Below are 24905 nucleotides of genomic sequence, written 5' to 3'. Positions count from 1 at the left end.
AGTAATTGGATAATTGTGAAAATTAGATTTTTTCCAATCTGGTTAGGGTTTAATTAACTAAATTGGATGGAATAATGTATAATTAGGACATTTAATTCGTTTTTTTTAAGCACCAATTGGGTAAAGCCATTATAGATTTGGGCTTAATCAAATAATTATAAACATTTAATTAAGGACTTAAGCCAACTCTGGTGGTTTTGATGTTGTTAATTTTTTTATGTCAATTGAAGGTGCACTTATCAAATTAAGATACCTAATTAGTAATTATAGGTCTTCAATATCTAATTGGGCGAGGTGATCAATGGTTATGATTTTACAAGGGAAAGCTACTGGTAGAATTAGAAGTCTACACTACTTTCCTTTTATCCATACCTTAATTTTTACTACTAAAGGAAGATATATGTTTCCAAACTACTAAATGGTTACTTTGTTCCCCACATCACAGCTATTTAATTGTCTTTTTAGTTGAGTATGTATTACTGAAAGTTTGTTTCTTTTGATCATCTACATATTTTTTTTGAATAATTGATAATGTTAATTTTTACTAATCACATGATATTTTATTTTCACCTGTTAATTTTTACTAATCACATGATATTTTTATTTTCACCGTTCACTTATTTGGTTGTCTCTCTGTATAACATCAAAAGCCTTTCACATACATTTGACATCCGGAATATGCACAATTTAAGTCCTAGAGTAAGGTAGTCAATAAAATTAAGGACTAATGCCTTCTACGTCAATATCAGTGAAAAACATAAGTGTGGCATCATATCATGAAAACAAATAAACGTAGAGAACTTATAAATTATAGCAATTAAATATTAAAAAGAAAAAATAGTATTATTCAATAGACCAATTAATAAGATAGTGAAAAACAAAGGTGAGTCTTTTACACACATTCACTAGCTTCAATTATTTAAGTCAACATATGTAGTGCATATGTGTAAGTTAAATGTACCAGACTGGAGGAGCAAAGTAAGAGAGGGATTCCCCTCGGTAATGCTGCTTAATGTTGCCATCTTCCATGCTAAATACACCCATGTCATACCCTCCACCATTTAAGGTAGAGAGAAAGAAGGCAAAATTGTCATCTGTAAAATAGATACAATTTGCTTTGCATCCATTAAAGCTTGATGCAGACAAAGAAACTGATGAATTGCCACCCACAAACAATGCTTGATCACCCAAGCTGTCAACGTTCACCCACTCGTATTCATTTTTGTTTTTCACTTCATTAGAACATTCTAATTTTAGAACTGTGAACCCAAGTGTCACATAAGGATTTTCATCTTCAGACTCATCGTTAATGAATTAATTGTCCTGATAATGAGTGCCGCCTTGTATGCGTGAAACCAACAAAAGATCCCCCGATGATTCAACAAGATACTTATGGATATAATCCTCATTTTCCTTGTAGATTGCAATACGTTCAGCGAATGCAATATCATCCTCAATGTGACAAACGAAAACGTCGCCATGATTGTTTACGGCATAAAATTTGTCCTTGTAGAATGTAATGTCATAAAAATTTCGAGAATCACATTTTATATCAATCCAAGCTTTATATCCCGGTCTAGTGAAGGCCAATGTTTTATAATTAGTATGGACAACCATGATTATGCAATCACGATCATATTCATGAGTTACTGAGTTCCATGGATTCCTTGATAAAACACACTTGTAAAGAAAGATATCACTGTAATCTATAGGATCGAGTTCAAAATTGCGATTACAACCTTCCCAAACATATGGATGAGGCGGAAGACTTAACTGGTGTTTAGACAATGGATGAAAGAGATTCATCTGGAAATCGGTGCCTACACTGAGCAACCATCTAAAAGATGTTCCAATGCATATTTTTCCAGCAAGCTCAGGCAATTTGAAGTTGTAAAATTCATCGTCAAATAAGTTGTAAAAGACGCGGGTATGACTTTTTTGTTCCTTTTCTTCTGCAAGGAGAAGCCAAGGGCACGTAGGAGATAACGGAGGATTTTCCATTGAATAGACACTCTACCATGACTTAGACATGATGTTATGTTGTAAGAGACTGAAAAACAATAATAAATAAACAAACAAGATTTTAGAATTTGTCAATCTAAAATTTTAGTAAATCATAGCAAATTTTTTTTTTTTTATTATTATTATTGGCTAAATGTAATATACTAAATAATAAATTATACAGGAATTAAAGTTGTGCAGAGAATTCCTAGTTTCAAAACCTTCGTGATTTATGCATGTGCTTAAGAGTTAAGAGTTGCGGCTACCTTACACATAATATATATGGGGATTCTAGCCTTTTACCCCTATTTTTAAAATATTTGGCAATATGTCCCTATTTTGAAACTATTTAGGTCCGTACTCCTGTTTCGAAACTAGATTTTACTAAAATCGAGTTTCAATCAAAAAACTCGATTGGTAGAAAATCAAGTATGGTGCGATCAAACTAAAAAAAAAAAAAAAATTGCATGGAACTCGAGTTCATGGAGCTCGAGTTCAACGCAATTTTTTTTTTTTTTTAAAGTTTGATCAGCCCAAACCTATACCTGCGTTCAGGAAGACTTATTGCAGCATTTTAAATAGAACTCAAGCTCCATGAACTCGAGTTCCATGCTTTTTTCTTCTTTTTTTTTTTTTTTTTTTTTTTTTTTTTTTTAGTTTGATCAACCCAAACCTATAGCTGCATTCAGGAAGACCTATAACAACATTTTAAATGGAACTCGAGCTCCATGAACTCGAGTTCCATGCAATTTTTTTTTTCTTAAGTTTGATCGGGCATAACTCGATTTTAAACCAATTGAGTTCTTCATTGAAACTCAATTTTGAGAAAATCAAGTTTCAAAACAGGGGCATGGACCTAAATAGTTTGGAAAGATTTTTAAAAATATGGGTAAAAGGCTAGAATCCCCTAATATATATACCTTAAATAGAAAAGAAGATTTAATTTTTATTGAAAAAAAAAAAGCAATTTGAAGAATATTAACAAAAGTACTCACTAACCAACATTAACAAAAGAAAAAGAAAAGTAATTTTCTGAGGGAAGAAACAGAAACTTACGTAGTACTTTGTTTGGTTTGGAGGCAGACCTTGGAAGAAAAGTAATTTGTTAAGAGAGAGAGAATTATTAAGAGAATTAGGGTTTCGTTAAAAACACTATTAACTCAGTTTGAGACTATAGCCCATATTATATACTGCCATTATTATATACTTTGTTCTAGTAGAATAAGGATTCTTGGATTCTAAAAAAATAAAAAAAAATAAGGATTCTTGTTTTTCTTGGTTAGGTTAGGTAGAGACGTAGGAGTACATGTATTCACATTTTGTTCCTTTTCACTTTTTAATTTTTTAATTTTATTTATTCAAAGATTGAGACTAAAAATTGTTTTTTTACCCCTTTTAATTTCAGCCAGAGCTATTGCATAAGTTTATCTCAACTCAAGAAGTAGGGAACACGAACACCATGTCACAACTCAAAGACAAACTAATTTTCATAGGACATATCAAACTAATAAAGCACTAAGGCCAGAATTGACATTCGGTCTGGGTCTCTTGATACAGCTGCAACGGTTGGCCCTACTACAACTTTGCCAAGGGGGACGGCCCATTCTTCATACTTAATGCAATTTTTTTTTTCTTTCTAATTAGATACGATCTTCATCCAAATTTTTTTGTTAATCTTTTGTTTGAATTATTTAGTCATTTCAATTCCAAAAATAGGATTTGGAGACGACCCAAAAATTTTCAGTTATTTTAAAATTATACCTTGTGCAATTAAAAATTATCATGGCTATTAAATTTCTTTTTTGAGAAATATCATGGCTATTAATTTAACAATAATAAATATATACTATTTTTAAGATGAGTAATTCTTAGGAACTCTCGAAGTATGGTAAATATTGTTTCCTCCTCTCACATTTATGATAGGGTTCACTTATTAAATTTATGGTGAGATTCACATTTATGATGAGATTCACTTATTAAATTTCACTATGCTTCAAGAGTACTTAAAATTTTCTCCCATTAACAAGACTCTCTATCTTTATGTCCAATTTTGAGAAGTTCGAATACTCTTAGGGCACGTTTGGTACACTATAATAATTATTACAATGTAATAGGAATAAGTATTACAAGTAATATAGAAAGTTGGAATGGCATTAGGGGTGGCGATTCGTGTTTGCGTGTCGGGTTCGTGTCGTATCGACTTATGAGTGTCCGACTATATGGGTCAACATTAACCCAACATGTTTATTAAATGGGTCAAAATTCCTCAACTCTAACACGACTCATTTATTAAACGGGCTAGTCGTGTCAACTTAATTATCAAATTTTATAAAAAAACAAAAAAAAAAAAAAACAAAAACAAAAACAAAACAAGAAAAAAAAAAACAAAACTATAAGTAGCTACATCACAAATAATCATTCAAAACTAAAACATATTTCAATATTACAAATAATCAATCATAATATGTCAAACAAAATAAACAACAACAACTAAGGGTTTGAAGGGTATATTGGTAAAATATCATCTAATTAAACGGGTCAAACAGGTCAAATGGGTTTCATGTGATGGACACTAACCTAACCTATTTATTAAATAGGTCAATCATGTCAACCCGAATATGATACTAACCCATTAAGCCTCAACTCATAACCTGCTAATTTCATGCAATGTTGTGTCGGGTTCGAGGGTCATGTCCAATTTTGCCACTCTTAAATGGCATAAATATTCATATTCATTTGTTTGGTGATAATACTGTAATTGAAGCCTGAATCTATGTTAGGATAGTAGAATGTCATTATATTTTTGTTAAATTTCCTAAAAGAACATTTTTAGAAAAGATATATAATTTAATTGATTAGTATTATTTTCATAAATTAATCTTAATATATATATATATATATATATAAATTTAACATCATCTCACACTAATATATTTATTTTTATTAGAACATATACATACCAATTTATAAATACAAACAATATAAAAACTAAATACAATTTATAATTTTCAAAATTTTAATACCAAATCATAACAAAGAACATGATAGCACAGTGGGTTCTTTTGACTCTTTTCACATCATTGAGCTTTGAATGTAGAACCAACAGTGAGAATAAGGAAGAAAAAAAAGTATAAAAAAATTGTGATTGATTCATGAGCGAGAGAGAGTTATTAGGGTTGGGGGTTGTTTAGGAAATTTTGTTTTTGTATTTATTATGCAAGTTAAGGAATGGTTATTATAACAATTTTGGTAAGGAATAGTTATTCTTCATTTTAAAAAATAGATATTCTAAATAAATGACTATTACTTGTAATAAAAACACAATCAAACAATTGAATAATTATTTCTAAAGAATAGCTATTACATTACAGAGTCTATTACAATGTACCAAATATACCCTTACACTTGGTTTATAAAGTCCTAAGAAGAGTTAAAATAGTAGTATTAAATTAGTAATATTCGTAGTTAATTGAAAATATAACAATATATAAAAGTCATTTTTCGGAAAACTGACTGTTCTACAAAACTGATTTAAATAATAAATTATTTAAAAAAGAATATTGATTATAAAGAATATTATTATTAGTGGGCAACATGAAATATGCTAAATAATAAATCATATAGGAATTCAAGTTATAAAGAGAATTTTTAGTTTCAAAGGCTTCATGACCTATGCATGAGCACGGAGTCATCGACAAGAAGACATGAATTTTTATTTTTATTTTTTTAAGACATGAATATTTGTAAGATAAATAAAAGAGTTAACATTGATATGATCAGCAAAGAAAATAAAAACAAAAGTAATTTGAAGAATATTGTATAAGTAAATTACCCACTAACTAAAATCAACAAAAGAAAAAAGAGAAGTAATTTACTGAAGAGAGAGAGAGAGAGTAAGATAAATAAAAGAGTTAACATTGATATGATCAGCAAAGAAAATAAAAACAAAAGTAATTTGAAGAATATTGTATAAGTAAATTACCCACTAACTAAAATCAACAAAAGAAAAAAGAGAAGTAATTTACTGAAGAGAGAGAGAGAGAGGGAGAGAGAGAGAGAGAGTCTCCCTGCCACCTACTGACTCTGGGTCTCCGGTGTAAAGAAAGAGTCTAGGCCAATATACTAATGGACTTGGGTGAAAAGTTTTGGGCCTACTCCAACCTCATTCACCAAGGAAGACAACCCAGGCTCCACGGAATTTTTAAATACTACTTTCATCCAAATTCTTTTGTTAACCACTTAACTTTCTCTCTTTAAATAGGATTTTAGTTCAACCCAAAATTTTTTGGTTAGTTTATTTTTTATTTTTATTTTTTACCATAAAGAGTTTTGCTCTTATGAAAGTTGTGCAAAATGAACTTCCTCATATCTAATTGGATAATTACTTATACACGCATACTAAGAGCCTTGTAATTTAACACATTGTTTCCAACTTGGAGACATTCAACTCAAAGTTTAAATATCTTATTTCCAACTATCAAATTATATATATATATACACACACACACATATATATATATAATTTATTAATGTACACATGATAAAATCAAAATAAAATAAATATATTTGAGTTTAAATTTTTACATCTAAACTAATTATATTTTTATATTCCTCCACCCTAACCCCCTAGGCGCCAATATATTTCCCTTTTAAGTTTAGATTTTTATATCTAAAATAAAATATTTTCTAATATATTCCCGACCCTAATGCCCTAGGCACTAACATATTTCCCTTTAGGATTTGTTTGGTTGAGAGGATGGAAAGATGATGAAAAGGTTAAAAAAAAAAAAAAAAGGAAAAAAAGTAAGAGGAAATAAAATAAAAATTGAGTTTTGTATCATGTGTGCTTTTGTAGATGACACGAAAATGTGGAATGATTGAAAGCAAATATAAATTTATTTTGTTTTGTTGAGAAGAAATTATAGAGAGGACAGAAAGTTTTGTGTCTAGGAAGTTATTATTATGCCATACTATATAAGGAATTTTATTTTTACGCATCGGGTACAAAAAAAGGGAAGATGGTGCTCAATGTGTGTAAAGCAAGTGAGTTTTAGTGTGAGAGTTAGAGTATAGGTGTCCAAAGAGTGATGTGCGATTGAATATATATATATATATATATATATTGAAAGGATTGAAAATGTATGTAAGAAATTATTGTTTCCATTCTTATATAAGAAAAAATAATGTCAGTAGCTAAAGTAGCAGTGATGAAACATCAGATTTCTTATTTTCTTTATCCATTTTTATATAAGAAACAAAATGTGATTAGCTCAATTAGTTACAAACTTACAAAGCCCACTTATAAAAATAAACACATTACATTTATGATTTTTGGTGGTCTCTGTATAACATCAAAGGCCTTCCTCATAAATATGCACACTCTTTAAGTCCTAGAATCAAAGATATATCATTATGACAATTACATATGCATGCTGACCCTAAACTTCACAATTGGAAAGCTATATGATGAAAAGAAACAATTATTGTCTCACCTGTTGTCTTCAGAATATTCTAATGAGTATATGACAAGCTTGTAGAAGCAAAAGAAATAAGAAATAAATCATTTAAGAGTTGCAAGGTCTCAAGCCATTTCATGACATCTACCAATGTCACTTGGCCATCCAAACTTGAGGCATTTTTATTAGTGAAACTAACAAATTGCAGCAGAAAAGAAGAGTATCACAGATCAGGCTTTTGATCCACAGGCAATGTTCATGAATATTGAAGGTACCTGAAATCTGAAGGGTTTCTTAGACATTTTGAGAAACATACACCTCCCAGATAGAATAGAATAAACCTATATAATTGTTGTTTTGAGATCAATCATAGTTGCAATATGCCCTTGTTAGTCTTCTAAAGTGTTAGTGTACTCATAAATCAGTCAATTGTTTGCAGGAAGCAAAAGCAAGAGAAGACAGTAGTCTTGGATACTAAATTTAAAAAGGTTAGTCTTCTCATAAATGAAATATCAAAAAGACTTGCAGAACTTATGTCAAATGAAAGCCATCTGGTACTTACAGCTTGTTACCTTTCTTTTCTGCTTTCTTATAGTTTTTTGGCCTCTTTAATATTTTGTCACACAATTGTATTTCTTCTGTTGCCTTCAATATTCATTTACATTTGGGGTGCAAGTATGAGGAAAATATAAATAAATGGAATACCTGAGGAAGCAAGAAGAATCTCGTCAACAAAGAATCATTAAAGCTAAAGAAGAGCTTGCTGCTGCCAAAGTAGAACTTGATAATCTGCCTCCATATGAACCTCCAAAAGATGGACTTGTAAGTAACTTTTCTAACCAATTATTGATTTTTTCCTGCAGTGTGGCTTATTATATGTGAGTTTATTTACCACTTTCATTATGTGGAACTGATTTTTGTGGTTAACTATCTTGAAGTATCTTGAAAAAGCTATGGTTTCTCTTATTTTGCTATCATCAAATGTATTGGTGTACCTATCCAAAAAAAAAGAAAAATCAATTGCATTGGTGCAAGTATAATCTACTAAATTTTTCTGTATTAGTTTTCCTATAAGTAAATTGGAAAACAATGATAAGTAAATTGGCGTGTTTTTTATTGATGATAATTAACTTGATCACTTTTATTAAAGTCAGTAATTACTATTTGGTTGCTATTCTTTTGATTTGGTTGATACCTTCATTGTTATTACTGAATAAATTTCTACATCAGACATATTTAAAGGCTCAAATCCTGGAGCTAAAAGTTTCAGTTAATAATAAGAGGAATCAAAAGTCAGAGAGGGAAAGACTTTTAGCTCAAAAGAAAATGAGCCTCAGGGATATTCTAGACAGGTTGAAGGATATGGAGAATACACACAACAAATGTCTCCAGGCATTAATGAAATCTGGAACTGAGAAGATCATTGAGGCTTATCATTGGTTGCAAGAACATCACAATGAGTTCAATAAAGAAGTGCATGGTCCTGTTTTGCTTGAGTTATGTATTTTATGGTTCAGATTGTAGCTTTATGAATTAATTTTTCTAAAATTATGAATCAAGACTTCATTCAGAAAGGCTGCTTCAAATAATTTATCCAAAAACAAAAGAATGGATATATTAAGAACTAATGCCTTCCACATCAATAGACAAAAATAAGGTCAAAAGCTCAGCTGTTCATCATATTGATGAAAAATGTAAGTGTGGCATCATATCATGAAAACAAACAAACAAAGGATACTCATACATTATAGCAATTAAAAAAAAACAGCATTATTCAATAAACCGATTAATAAGAGACCGAGAAACAAAGGCAAAGGCAGGTCTTTTACACGCATTCACTAGCTTCAATTATTTAAACCAACATAAAATAGACCAATGCTAAATATACCAAAGTGGGGTAGAGAAGTTAAGAGTAGGATTCGCCTCGGTAATGTTGATTAATATTTCCATCTTCCATGCTAAATACACCAATGTCGAACCATCCACCATTTAAGGTTGAAGAAAAACCTTTCTTATAGTCATCTGTAAAATAGACACAATTAGCTTTGCATCCATTGAAGCTTGATGGAGACGAAGACATTGATGAACTGTCACCCACAAACAATACTTGATCACCCAAGTTGTCAACCATCACCCGCTTGTATTTATATTTGCTTCTCACTTTAGTAGAACATTCTAATTTTAGAATTGTGAACCCAATTGTCAAATAGGTATTACCATTGATTTGTTCATCTTCATGAATGTTCTCATCCTGATTATCATCTTCATTAATGAATTCCTCATCCATGAAATCAAAACCTCCTCGAAAGCATGAAACAACCAAAAGATTTTCCAATGATTCAACAATATACTTTTTGGATATAATCCTTAGTTTCTAATTGTCATGGCGCAACACATTCAGTGAATGCAATACCATCATCAATGTGACAAACAAAAACTTCACCCGTACCGTTTACAGCATAAAATTTTCCCTTGTAGAATGCAATGTCATAAAAATATGGATCACTTGTTATATCAATCCAAGCATCATATCCAGGTGACCAGGTCTAGTGAATGCCAATATGTTATTACTACTATAGATAACCATGATTATGCAAATCATTATCATATTCATTAGTTGCTAAGTTCTACAGGTTACTTGACAAAACACACTTCTCAACTTAGATATCTTTGTAACGACGTAATCTATAGGGTCAGGTTCATAATTGAGACCAGCTTCATCCCAAAAATGAGGTTGAGGCGGAAGACTTGATAGGAGACAATGGATGAAAGAGATTGATTTGGAGATCGATGCCTATACTGAACAACCATCTGAAAGATGTTCCAAAGCATTTTTTTCCTAACAAGCTCAAGCAACTTGAAGTTGTAAACTTTATTATCAAAACAATATATATATATATATATCATGTACTATATAATAAAAGTTGGGCTTAGAAGCTGTGGTTGTGCCACGTGACTTTACCAAATTGTAAAATTTTTGTTAGATTCTTAAAAATATATGTAACTAACATTATGCCCGTGCGATGCACGATATAATCAAAATTCATATGTAGATAATTTTAAAATTAATTTACTTAAAATTAAATAATAAAATAGAAAATAAAAATAAATGAATATTTTCCTTTTAAGTTATATAATGAATGTGTATTGTGTGAGACTAAAATAACAACAACAACAACAACAACAATAATAATAATAATACCCAAAATGAGATGAATACAATTCATAAATTATTTTTTTTTGTGAAGTTAATTATATATTAATGATGGGGCTGGCTTCAAAAAGAAATCAAGTAAACAAAATGATGGCATTGCAATCCATTTATTTTGGAGATAGGATTTTATTTGCTCTTAATAATAAAAGGATTAGATGAAGATTTTGGATTGTAATCCAATTTATCAACTTAGAAATTATAGGAGAAGAAGATAAGAAAAAAAAAATTATATCTTTTTTTAATAAAAGAAAGTACAAAAATTGTTTAGTAAAAGATTCAATTAAAAAAAATTATAATAAAATTTTTTTCTATAAATCTAAAATAGAAAAAACTTATTTCATTTAAATATTTTATATGGTTCCAAAGAGATTTTATCTCTAACCTAATTAATTTCATTAAATTAGAGAACTAAAATTTTTCCGCTTACATCATTTAGTATTTTTTTAAGTAATATTTAAACTTAAGAAATAGTAAATAAATAGATTTATTTACTTAATTAAATCATTATATATAATTAGATATAGTCTAAGAGAATTATATAAGTTTATTTATTTTAAGATCATTATTACATTTATATTTGAAAAAAATTGGTAATGATTAATACCTTGATGCTACCATCTAATGGTCCTCTTCCTCCTCTTGTTCTTCCTCCTAATCATTGGATCAAGCTTGTGGCAATTGTGTTGCATTGTTTATATTGGGAACTACTTGAGTTCATTAAAAAAAAAAATCAAACTCGGCTTATTTGTACTCTTTTTCAAATTCAAATATTCATTTTTTTCTTTACCTCATCCTCACACCCAAAAAATAAAAATAAAAAATAAAAGAAGGGTGGGTGTACCTGACTCATATGTTGAAATCCTATATCCAAAAATTGGTTCAAAGAATCAAAGATTCAAAAGTTTTAGTGCTCATAACCCCACCACCACTATTCTTTGTCAACGTATTCTTGTTCTTCGAGTTGATTACTGTTTTAAGCCATTGCATTGCATTTTATAGATTTTTGTGATGGGCGAAGTTAATTAGCTTTTTTGTGGGGGTAAGCTCACATAATGACAGGAGTACTAAATAGCTTAGTGTGTAGGAATATTAGTAGATCTGGGATAAATTGCTTAATGATAAGAATCATATGTAACTTACTGTTTTAAGCCATTGCATTGCATTTTATAGATTTTTGTGATGGGCGAAGTTAATTAGCTTTTTTGTGGGGGTAAGCTCACATAATGACAGGAGTACTAAATAGCTTAGTGTGTAGGAATATTAGTAGATCTGGGATAAATTGCTTAATGATAAGAATCATATGTAACTTAAATAAAATATAACAACAACTAAGTATTTGTATTTATCTAAAAATTGATAGAGATGTATTAAAAAAATCAATAAGAAAAATTATAATTTTGCTATCCATGAGGAGTTTAAAAAAAAATAAAAAATAGAATTAAAGGTTGATATTAGTAGTTGTATACATGTACTATGATTTTTTTTTTTAAATTAACGTTGATATGAACAATTAGTGTGAAACCAAAAACATATATATATACACACACACACACACACACACACACATATATATATATATTTTAAATCTAACAAAATTTCTACAATTTGGTGAAGCCACGTGGTGCAACCATGACTTCTAAATCCAACTTTTATTATATAGTATATGATATGTAATGTCTATGCGTTGCATGGTTTTATGTTAAAATTTGTAGAATATATATAATTATTATAACCAAATAAGTAATTATTAGAACAAAAGGAATAAATTGCCCCCTCAAAAAAAGAAAACAAATAAGGAAATTACCCCCTCATGAGGGTAATTACAAATACTTAGTTGTTGTTATCTTTTATTTAAGTTACATATGATTCTTATCATTAAGCAATTTATCTCATGAGGATTCTAATTCATAAAGAAATTACCCCCTCAAAAAAAGAAAAAAAAAATTAGCTTAAACAAAAGGCAACAAATACACAAAACATATTTAATTGATTATAATAGGAAATTAGAGTAAAAAATACATACCTACATGATTGTAGGTAGAAAAATGGAAGCCTAAATAAAAAAAACTATACAATAAGTTGGAGAATGAAAAACTACACCAACTAACAGTGCACATATATACATACTCCACCTAGAAAAGGAGTCCAAGTAAAAATCAAATACTTTAAACTCTTTGAAGTTACCTAATCAAAAAGTTTAGGTTAATTACATATTAGTTTTTTTTTTAATACTTTATCCCAAAAAAATAATTAACGTTATTAGTTAGATTGTTATTAGTTTTTTTTTATTTTATTTTGTTTTTTGTTTTTTGTTTACGTTAAAGATACAATGTTTTTTTTTAAAGAGATACACTTACTTTATGATAAAATGAATTAAAGTCCTGATTAATCTAATATTAATTTGCAATTTTTTATTTCATTTTTTTAGAGATACACTTACTTTATAATAATAATGAATTAGCGATAAGAATGAATTAGAGTCCTGATTAATCTAATATTAATTTACCTACAATCTTACATGAAGCAATTAAAAAAAAAAAAAAAATCAAAGATGTAAGGAACAAAACACAAAAGGGAGCTTCTTTACCACTCCAATGGTAATCACATTCAAACAAAGAAGAAGCAAGAAAATCTTCCCAGCCTTCATCTTCATACTCTCATGCAAACTCCTCTGTAATATATATTAACAAAGGAATTTTAGAATAACCGATCATCAGTCAACAAACAAAGAGTCACACACCCATGTAAATTCAGGAAATACCAAGATCAAATTTAATGCATAAAACCTCACACACACAATCAAACTCTCATAATTATTATAACAGAAAATCCAACAAAAGATAAACAAAACTCTATATATATATATATATATATAGAGAGAGAGAGAGAGAGAGAGAGAGAGAAACTCACAAATAGAAACTGGCTTTTGGGTTCAGCTTCGATTGGAATAGGAACACGTGAGTCTATTTTAGTAATGTTAGTTAAATAGATATACTTGACTGAGAAGTAGTAGTAGATAAGTATCAAGGTAATTATTCAGCTAAAAAAAATTGTAAAAAATTAATAATAATATCTGTATATTTTTTTATTAATCTAATATTAATCTATACTTACTATCTTACATGAAGCAGCCGTGAAGCATTTTTTTATTTCTTTAATTTTTTTTAAAGAGATAAACTACTTGATGATAAAAATGAATTAGAGTCCTGGTAGTATAGTATTTCTTTTTAATTTTTTAAAAACTTAAAAATTTAATAAAATTTCTACAATTTGGTGAAGCCATGTGGCGTAACCATGGCGTCTAAACCCAACTTTTATTATATATAATATGATATGATATGATATTGATTGATGTGTGGCATCATCTCCATTAGAAATGGATTCATGAGTGTGGGGCATATTGTAATTCACTATCTAAATGACCTACGAAAGAATGCTAAGATTAATACCTATATAGTCTTTTGGCATTTGGCACAAATATAATATGGTAAGAATAATTAAAAGGCTAGAATTTGCTCACCTCTGCATCACTTTGCAGCAAATTACTCCACCTTTGAAAAATTTAATCAAACTGCCCCTCTTACCCTTCACAGCTCAACCAACCTTACCCCTTTACCTCTTTTCGGCCTAAAAACTCCATACACTCTATCCATCCATTATGCAGGTCGTCCCCACTGCTTTCTAGTGATTAATAAAAAAGAACACGTGTAATGTTGCCCAATGTTCGAACAGAGTCTGCACGACCAAAAGTTAAGAAGCAAAGGTTATTTCTTTAGGAGGTAGAAAAATAGACAAAATTTCAAAGACATAGAAAATGAAAAGAACAATGATGTTATCCTCAAGTCTTAATTGGAACTCAAGTGAAATGAAAAACCTTAATTAGTAATATTTAATTGAGTAACAAATAAGAATTCAATTCAATCCAATCCAATCTACCATAAAATTTGTGCATGAACGCAAAATTAGACTCTGTTCAGTCATTCTTGTGTTTTTTTCTGACTTAAAAAAATCAAGTCTTCACACCAACATGTGAGAAAGCAAAAATATATTCTCAAAAAAAAAAAAAAAAAAAAGTTAACCACCAAAATACCTTTATAGTAAGTTGATTCCTTGGAGTGTTAGTTGCCTGGTCCTATTCCTCCCTTCAAAATTCTACCAAATTTGCTACAATTCTGCAATTATTAGGAAGCAAATATATATGTTGTAAGGTTGAATTTAATCAACCATCTAATTGGCTTTATTCCGTGACCAATTTGCTTGTAATTTAGCACTTAGTAACCCTGTATTTAGGTGGGAAAATTGTAAGGGTAATGTGTGAGAAGATGTGATGAAAAGCTCAAGAGTGTGCAACCTCGTTGGAGCAGGAAGCTTGGAGGGCTTAGGTACTTGGGTAGATTAGGCTTGGAGGGTTTATTGTTGTTCATGTATCCCAACTACATTTTCTAGTGGATTATTGACCGCTTGGAGGGTGGCGGAGAGGTTTTAGGCCGAGGGCTTCGTAAAAAAAAAAAAAAAAAAAAGTTAACCACCAAAATACCTTTATAGTAAGTTGATTCCTTGGAGTGTTAGTTGCCTGGTCCTATTCCTCCCTTCAAAATTCTACCAAATTTGCTACAATTCTGCAATTATTAGGAAGCAAATATATATGTTGTAAGGTTGAATTTAATCAACCATCTAATTGGCTTTATTCCGTGACCAATTTGCTTGTAATTTAGCACTTAGTAACCCTGTATTTAGGTGGGAAAATTGTAAGGGTAATGTGTGAGAAGATGTGATGAAAAGCTCAAGAGTGTGCAACCTCGTTGGAGCAGGAAGCTTGGAGGGCTTAGGTACTTGGGTAGATTAGGCTTGGAGGGTTTATTGTTGTTCATGTATCCCAACTACATTTTCTAGTGGATTATTGACCGCTTGGAGGGTGGCGGAGAGGTTTTAGGCCGAGGGCTTCGGTTTCCTCTTCAATAATACATCGAGTGTTGTCCTTGTGTTTGCATTTCTCTTTCCTTTATCTTTACCATTTAATTACTGCTGTGTGTGTGATTATTTATGGTTTAGATTGTGTCTCTATTCCGGTATTAGCTATTTATCATTTTCCGCACATACGTTGTCTGTTATATAGCTTGTATTGGTATTTTTGTATTTGGGGGTCTAAACGTTCAAGGGTGTTTCATACCCATATTGAACTTTCATATGTCATTTCACCAACACAGGCTTAGATACAATGATAAAAATCATTAGAATAAAAGAACAAATGGAAGAATTTCTAGTTATTCCTTTTTATTCTCCTAATAATTTGAAGAAATCATGCATCTAATTGAAGTCTTGGTGGGGAAAAAAAATTGAGATTTCTTTTTTATTTTTAAATTTTAAAGAAGATTGACTTTGAGTCCAGACTGTACTTGCCAGCAAAATCTCAAAAAGCAGAATGAAAAAGAACAAAAAAATTGGTTTTCAGTTCTGCATAAAAAGCAAGATACCTGAAGTAGTTAAACCACAATTTGTAATTATATTCTATTAATAGATAAAAATTCAATTCAAACTATCTTTGAACTAGTGCATGTATGAACAGATTAGGCTCACTCGGTCATTCTCTTGTTCTTTTTTCACTTTTTAAAGCAAGTATACACACAGATATGCGACAAGTATTTTGGTTTAATCATCTCATGAAAAGCATTTAGTAGACACATGTTGGAAACTTTTATGCCTCCCCAAAAAAAATATTTAACTACCAAAATACCGGTTTAGTAAGCTAATCCCAGCAGTGTTAGTTGCCTGGTCAAGTCCTCCCTTCAAAGTTCTAGGAAATTTGCAATGATTCTGTAATTATGAACAAGAAACCATATATGTCATTTCATTAACACAAGTTTAGATGAAAAGATATAAATCATTAGAATAAAAGAACAAATGATAGTACAGTTATTCTTTGTTATTCTCCTAATAATTTGAAGAAATCTTGCGTCTTATAAAAGTTTTGATGGGAAAAAGGGAAAATAATGATTACCACTGGGTTCTTGACCTGCTCCACAATTGCACTTTTTGAATAGGTTCCGAATTTTGTACCCCAGCTTGTTCTTTGCCTCAGTTGGTTTTGCATAAGAAGTCAAATGACTAAAGTTCTCCAAAATATGACAAACCTCAAAAGGGGGAAACGTAAGCAAAATGAGGCAACCTCAAGTCTTAGTAATATTATCCCATAAAAAAAAAAAACTAATTAAGCCTTGGTTATTTTCTCTAGATCAGTCGTTAAAAAAGAGGATTTTTAAATCAATCTTATAGACCCCAAAAAAAGAGAGTGAACCAACAAAATACCTGGAAAAGAAATTGTTTCCTGCAGTGCTAGTTGCTCAGTCAAGTCCTTTTCTTGACAAATTGACTCTGACTCTGACTCAGATTCTGCAATTATTAAGAAGCAACCATACAAACATCATATTATCAACATGCTCTTAGGTACAAATATATAAATCATTAGAATTAAAAGAAAGAAAAAAAAAAGAGGATGGATTACATAATCCTAATTTTTCTTGTTGAAATAACTTTGTGAAGAAATCGTGTGTCTAATTAACATTTTATAGACAAGAAAAAGGAAAAATACCGAAAAAGAGAGAGAGAGTTTTAAATTGGTTCGGTTCAGCATAAGAAAAGAAGTTGAATAGTTTTAGAAGTAGTTAATTTTAAATTTGGGATTAAACAATAGATGAGATGCATACCTGAAGAATTACTTCTTGTTGGTTCTAATCATCCACATATACGATTAGGACATGGGCAATGAAGGGCAAATTTTCACCTATTTGCCTCTTGCATCTTTGCCGTAAGAGGGGACAATCAGAAATTGATAAATATGTTAAAGAGGTGAGATTGCAAATCTCTTGAGGAAGTGATGTCAGATTGTGACATCCCTTAATTTCAAGGGTTTGTAGTGATGTGAGGCTGCCTATCCAAGGAAGAGAAACCAGTTCATCGTAGCATCATAGAGAGTTGCTGGAGAGAAACGAGGTTCCGAAGCCACTCCTCTGGAAGAGATTCTAAATCATTAATCTCCTCTAATCGTAATTCCTGTAATTGAGAGAGATGAAAGTAGGTTGATGTGGTTGCTGCTCCCATTTTCATTTTCATATTCATTGTCTGCTCCAATACTTTCCAGCTACACCCACTCAATTCCAGCCTTTCTTTCAAATATGGAAACGGGGGCATATAAGTCAGGTTAGGGCATTTGTTAATCACTAATGTAGAAAGATAAGGAGGAAATGATGGCAGTAAGAGATGGTGTGGCTCATTGTCGTCATCATCATCTGAATTCGTCCACCATCCCTTCAGTTTTGAAAGAAAAATGAGAAGGAAGAATAAAAATAAAGGGTAGGATTTTTCGTTTTGAAATACTTGGAGACGAAAGAAAGGATTTAAGTGGCTGTTGGAGGTAGAGGAAAAGCCAAAAATCACTAGGAAACCAAAAAAATTATGACTGTGTGATTCTCTAGGCATTAAAAATCTAACATATAAAAACAGATAAAGAAGAAAGAAAATTGAAAGCGCCAATGGTTTTGTTCAAAATGTTTAACATCTAATTAGAAGTATTTAATTATTAGGAGATAAGAAATGCACAACTCAGATAAATATTATCTCTAGATTTGTGAATGTCTGCATTGGTAGACCTCAATCTTTGTTCTGCTTTTGACTAAAACAAAGTCTCCAAAATAAAATAAAAAAAATTTGAGAAAAGAAAGAATTCATTCACCAATTATCCCATCAAAAATAGTAATTAAACCATTAGTTATTTTCCATATACCAATAGTTCAAATGAGAATTTTAAAATTAATCTTAATAAATATATAGACCCCAAAAAAGAAAAAAAGAAATAAATAAAAGAGAGTGAAACAACGAAATACCTGTAATATAATCTAAATCTTGCAATGGTTGTTGCAAGATTAATTCTTCCTCTGGAAGTAAACAAACCGACTCCGATTCTAAATCAGATTCTGCAACAATTAAGAAGCAACCATGCTCTTAGGTGCAAAGATATAAATCATTAGAATTAAAAGAAAGAAAAAAAAAGGGATGGAATACATTATCCTAATTTTTCTTGTTCAAATAACTTTGTGAAGAAATCAAGTGTCTAATTAACATCCTATAGACAGGAAAAAGAAAAATACCGAAAAGAAGGAAAGAGAGTTTTAAACTGGTTCAGTTCAGCATAAAAAAGAGGTTGAATAGTTTAAAAGTTGTCCAAAATTTAAAAACCCTTAAAAACCCAATAGTTGATTTTAAATTTGGGATTAAAAGATAGATAGGCAAGATGCATCCCTGAAGAAATTGTTTCTTCTTGCTGGTTCTGAAAATCCACATCTATGACTAGGACATGGGCAATGAACGACCAATCTTCACCCTTTTGCCCTAAGAGGAGACAATCAGAAATTTTCAACCTTTTTAAAGAGGTGAGATTGCGAATCTCTTGAGGAAGTGAAGTCAGATTGTGACATCCCCAGATTTCAAGGGTTTGTAGTGATGTGAAGCTGCCTATCCAAGGGAGAAAAACCAGTCCATCGCAGCTTGTATAATGAGTTCCCGGAGAGAAAAGAGGTTTCGCAGCCCCTCCTCTGGAAGAGATTCGAAATCGTTCATCTTAGATAAGTGTAATTGCTGTAATTGAGAGAGAGGAAAGTAGGTTGATGGGGTTGCTGCTCCCATTTTCATTTTCATTTTCATTGTTTGTTCTAATACCTTCCAGCTACACCCACACAATAATAACATTTCTTTCAAATATGGAAATGGGGGCATGGAAGTCAGGTTAGGGCATCCCCAAATATATAATTCTGAAAGAGAAGGAGGAAATGATGGAAGTAAGAGATGGTGTGGCTTATTATCATCATCATCATCTGAATTCCTCCACCATCCCTTCAGTTTTGGGCAACCCCTAATATTTAGAAAAGATAAGAATGGGAAGAATGGTGTTTTTGAAGAAGAAGAAGAAGAGGAACCACCCAACACGTTAGTAACACTCTCTTCATCTATCCATATGTATTCAAGCGCTTCCATATGTTCAAGATAGACAAACTTGAGAAAAGGGAGTTGATTTAACGGTGGGATGTGCTGCAATCTCCTATTTTGATCTAATAGAAAATGAACAAGATTAGTGAGAGAAGAGACCTAACTTGGAATTCTCATACCCATATAATTCCGCAATTCCAACCCTTTGAGATTTGGATGTGGCTGGAGGCCTTCCAGTGACATTTCATCGTGACATTCGGTTTCTCCATCATCCTGCTTGTAATCCCACCGTAATCTCAGCTCTTGAAGATGTTGTTTGTCCTTCAAATTTGTGGTGATAGGCCAGAATTCATTGATCTCTTGTGATAAATTAACCAATTGATTTAGCCAAGTTAATTAATTAATTCAATTAACATGCAACACGCGTGGTAGCACAAACAAATCACCAATTAACTAAATTGCAGCGAAAATTAAATTGACACGGTGATTTGTTTATGAATGGGGAAAACTTACACGGCAAAAATCCTACTGGGTAATTTTAAGATCACCATTCCCGAGAATCTACTATTATCAAAACAAGCGGTTACAAGTAAATGAATCTTAGTACCTTATACCAACCTACAGTTGAATCCTTACCCCAATACCCAATTGGACTTGTTTTGTAATGACAATCTCTCATTTCAATGTACGGCTTCCAGTGCGTGACTAACCAATAGATGCGCGGATCCCAGTACATGACTTAATCACTAACTTGAGAAGGATGTTGACTGCAAAGTTCTTCAGTTCATCACACGATGAAGATCAAGAAGCTCCTTGGTCACAAAACCCTATGGTGTACAAAAACAGCAGCTTCTTCAAGAAAAAGATGAACTAGGGCAAATTCTATCTCCGATCACAATTTGCATGAACAAAACTTTGCTCTACACTCGCGCAACTTGTGTCATCTTTTACGGCCCTTAAAATAATCCTTATATATGTTTAGAGTTGTGAGAAAAGAAAATCTAAACACATACTCACAGATTTAAGTGAAACCAGCTCTGAAAAACTGAATTTCATAAACCTTGATAGATAGCTTATCTATCGAGCTAGCTGTCGAGCATCGAGCTTCAGCAGCTCTTTAAACCTCAATAGATACTAGCTGTCGAGGTTTAAAATCCAGCACTTCTTCACTTGTTTCTTGGATAGACTTGCATGGCTTTAACATTTGATCTTGAAATCTTGTTCCCATGAAGCATTAAACACATCCTAGATCTATCCAATTACAAGTAAAGTGTGTTTTGTCAAAGGATTAGCCAATTACATAAAATATTGACATATGTTCCTAACATGATTCACATATATCCTAACATGTGGCTTTACATTCTACCATGTCATCTTCTCCATGTCCCAAATTTTTAATGACTAGACTTCCTCCCAAATTGCTCAGCTCCTTCAATTCACCTTGCCCACCACCAGACCTAGCCTATTTTTTCTTATGCCAATTACATGAGCTAGCCTTCAAATCCTCTTGCCTCACAGCAAACTTTGTTAGTATCTCAAGAAAAGTAAGATGCCCAAGTCCAAGGGGCATATGCATCAATACGTCGCAATGACTAATGTCTAAATGTCTGAGATTGACCAAATTCTTAAGGCGCTAGGGTAATTCTTTAAGTGAGCGACAAAAGCTTAGTTTTAGCGTCCACAAATTTAGCAGCTTTGTAATGGAATTAGGGGGGTATTTAATTTGTTAATTTACAGAAAGATCAAGATATCTTAAATGTTTCAATTCGCCAATTGAATGGGGCACAACATGTATGTCTAATTCACTCAAATCCAATGTACGTAAATAGTTGAAATTTGAAATGAGTGCATCACAAGTTAAGTTACCCAATGTCCACCTTATACTAGCTACAAGAATTGTTCGTATCTTCCTTTTATTAGGCATGAGGATTGAAAATTGTCTCGATGAATCCACAAGACCAAATGATACATGATGAACTTTTTCAATAACATTTTCCCCGCTTAAATTTAATATGACACTTTCCGTTCCAGACACAAGAATTGCAAGATCATGTATGAGATCATGCATCTTACATGATATTATATTGTCCAAATTTTCATTTTGTATGTCTTGAAAAAATGACCTCCAAAGTAATTCCATAAAATATTTTCTGCTAATATTCACAAAACGCTGCCTAGAACCTTCTAACACAATAAAGCCTCGTGCTACCCAAAGATTAATAAGTGTATTTACATCAATCCTATAATCTTTTGGAAACAATCTACAATAAGCAAAACATTGTTTCAAGTGTGACGGGAGGTGATCATAACTCAACTTAAAAGTTTATGGGATCTTATTTTCTTGTTGAGTTAATTTTGAGAGTTCATCATCTAAAAAAGATTGCCACTCATTCTCATAGGTTTTACCATACAATAAGCTTCCTATTGTTCTTATAGCAAGAGGCAATCCATCACACTTTTCAACAATCTTATTTCCTATTTTTGAGATTTTATTATTTTTTGGTTCTTGACCGTGTTCAAATGCCATTTTTACAAATAAACTCCAAACCTTTTCTTTAGGTAGACCTTTTAGAGGACACCATGTATTTGTGGCAGTTATCTTCGCAACATTTTTGGAACGCGTGGTTATCACTATCCTACTTTCCATTGCACCACCTATTAATAACTTTTTCAACAAGATCCATTTATCTCTATCCTTATTCCACACATTGTCCAAGACGAGGATTTTTTTTTTTTTTTTTTTTCCCATTAAGTTTTTCTCAAAAACGGTTTCATAAATTCTCCAAGTTTTTATCAAGGTTCTCTTCATTCAAAGTTTCTAAAATTTGTTTGACAATCTTTTTTACATCAAAGTTATCAGATACACAAATCCACAACTTCAACTCAAAATGTGCTTTGACATTTTCGTCATTGTAAATGAGTTGAGCTAGTGCAGTTTTCCCTAGGCCTCCAATTCCAACTATTGGAATAATTGAAACATTATCTTCAACATTGGTATCCAAAAGTAATTTTATAATTTTTTGTTTATCCTCCTCTCTCCTAACAACTTCATCTTGAGGTATAAAAGAACAAGTTTCCCTGTTGTCCCTATTCTTGACTTGTGGCTCAATAGAGCCTTTTATAAAGGAGCACTTCGTCATATCATTTGCAATGACATCTAGTCTCAATGTGACAAAAGTAAGGGAACCATCTAATGTGACAAAAGAACTGTTATATGTGATATTGAAACTGCACAATGTGAGGATGGAATCGTCAGATGTGAGAAAAAAAACTGTCACATGCGATATTAGAACTACACAATGTGAGGATGGAACCGTCAAGTGTGAAAAAAAGTAAGGAAACCACACAATATGACAAAAGAACTGTCATATGTGATATTGGAACTGCATAATGTGAGGATGGAACCGTCAAGTGTGAGAAAAAAGTAAGGGAACCACCCAATGTGACAAAAGAACTGTCATATGTGATATTGGAACCACACCATGTGAGGATGGAACCATCAAATGTGAGACAAAAAAATTAAGGGAACCACAAAATGTGAAAAAAGAACTGTCATATGTGATGTTAGAATTGCACAATGCGAGGATGGAACCGTCAAATGTGAGAAAAAAAGTAAGGGAACCACCAAATGTGAGAAAAGAACTGTCATATGTGATGTTAGAATTGCACAATGCGAGGATGGAACCGTCAAGTGTGAGAAAAAAGTAAGGGAACCACCAAATGTGAGAAAAGAATTGTCACATGTGATGTTGGAACTGCACAATGTGAGAATGAAACCATCAAGTGTGAGAAAAAAGTAAGGGAACCACCCAATGTGATAAAAGAACTGTTACATATGATATTGGAATCACACAATGTGTGGATGAAATCGTCAAATGTTAAAAAAAGAGAGTAAGGGAACTACCAAATGTGAGAAAAAATTATCACATGTGATATTGGAACTGCACAATGTGAGGATAAAATCGGCAAATGTGAGAAAAAAGAAAGTAAGAAAACCATAAAATGTGAAAAAAAAACTGTCACATGTGATGTTGGAACTACATAATGTGAGGATGGAACCGTCAAGTATGAGAAAAAAGTAAGGGAACCATGTGATGTTGGAACTGCACAATGTGAGGATGAAACCGTCAAATGTGAGAAAAAAAAAGTAAGAAAACCACCAAATGTGAAAAAAAAAACTGTCACATGTGATGTTGGAACTACATAATGTGAGGATGGAACCGTCAAGTGTGAGAAAAAAAGTAAGGGAGCCATCCAATATGAAAAAAAACTATCATATGTGATATTGGAGCTGTACAATGTGAGAATGAAATCGTCTAATGTGAGAAAAAAAGTAAGGGAACCACCAAATGTGAAAAAAAAATTGACACATGTGATATTAGAACTGCACAATGTGAAGATGAAACCGACAAATGTGAGAAAAAAGTAAGGAAGTCACTAAATGTGAGAAAAGAACTGTCACATGTGATGTTGGAACTGCATAATATGAGAATGAAATCGTCAAGTGTAAGAAAAAAGTAAAGGAACCACCAAATGTGACAAAAGAACTGTCATATGTGATGTTGGAATCACACAATGTGAAGATGGAACTATCAAATGTTAGGAAAAAAAAAAAAAAAGCAAGAGAACCAGCAAATATGAGAAAAAATGTTACATGTGATGTTGAAACTGCATAATGTGAGGATGAAACCGTCATATGTGAGAAAAAAAAAAAAAAAAAGAACCACCAAATGTGAAAAAAAAGATGTCACATGTGATGTTGGAATTGCATAATGTGAGGATGAAACCGTCAAATATGAGAAAAAAGTAAGGGAACCAGTAAATGTGAGAAAAGAACTATCACATGTGATGTTGGAACTGTACAATATGAGGATAGAATTGTCAAATGTGAGAAAAAGTAAAGGAACCACCCAATGTGACAAAAGAACTGTAATATTTAATGTTGAAACCGCACAATGTGAGGATTGAATTGTCAAATGTTAGAAAAAAAAAGTAAGGGAACTACAAATGTGAGAAAAAAACTGTTACATGTGATATTGGAACTACATAATGTTAGGATGAAACCGTCAAATATGAGAAAAAAGTAAGAGAACCACCAAATGTGAGAAAAAAATTGTCATATGTGATATTGGAACTGCACAATATAGGGATGGAACCGCCAAATGTGAGAAAAAAGTAAGGAAACCACCAAATGTGAGAAAAGAACTATCACATGTGATGTTGGAACTGCACAATGTGAGGATGAAACCGTCAAA

The 24905-nt window shown here is 31.6% G+C and overlaps 1 protein-coding gene and 1 long non-coding RNA gene across 4 annotated transcripts; both read right to left on the bottom strand.

Annotated features, from left to right (window-relative positions):
* Positions 1-9363: 9363 nt before the first annotated feature.
* Positions 9364-10289, bottom strand: LOC136062249 (F-box protein At2g26160-like). The gene is made up of 3 exons (XM_065761089.1): positions 10170-10289; positions 9871-10003; positions 9364-9755 (listed from the first exon to the last, which is right to left on the bottom strand). Exons 1-3 carry the CDS (start codon positions 10287-10289, stop codon positions 9364-9366), a joined length of 645 nt encoding a protein of 214 aa, XP_065617161.1.
* Positions 10290-14037: 3748 nt separating this feature from the next.
* Positions 14038-17995, bottom strand: LOC136062254 (uncharacterized). 3 transcript variants are annotated; one of them, XR_010624052.1, is made up of 5 exons: positions 17376-17995; positions 16978-17061; positions 16670-16802; positions 16406-16485; positions 15215-15290 (listed from the first exon to the last, which is right to left on the bottom strand). It is a non-coding gene; the product is annotated as an uncharacterized LOC136062254 (long non-coding RNA). The 3 variants fall into 3 exon arrangements; XR_010624051.1 differs by lacking the exons at positions 15215-15290; positions 16978-17061; positions 17376-17995 and adding an exon at positions 14038-14406 and having other exon boundaries at positions 16670-16930; XR_010624050.1 differs by lacking the exons at positions 16978-17061; positions 17376-17995 and having other exon boundaries at positions 16670-16931.
* Between the last annotated feature and the right edge of the window lie 6910 nt (positions 17996-24905).

Source organism: Quercus suber, unplaced genomic scaffold (assembly GCF_002906115.3).
Source record: "Quercus suber isolate HL8 unplaced genomic scaffold, Cork oak 2.0 scaffold_395, whole genome shotgun sequence".
NCBI lineage: Eukaryota > Viridiplantae > Streptophyta > Magnoliopsida > Fagales > Fagaceae > Quercus > Quercus suber.
This window is presented reverse-complemented; position numbering and strand designations above follow the sequence as displayed.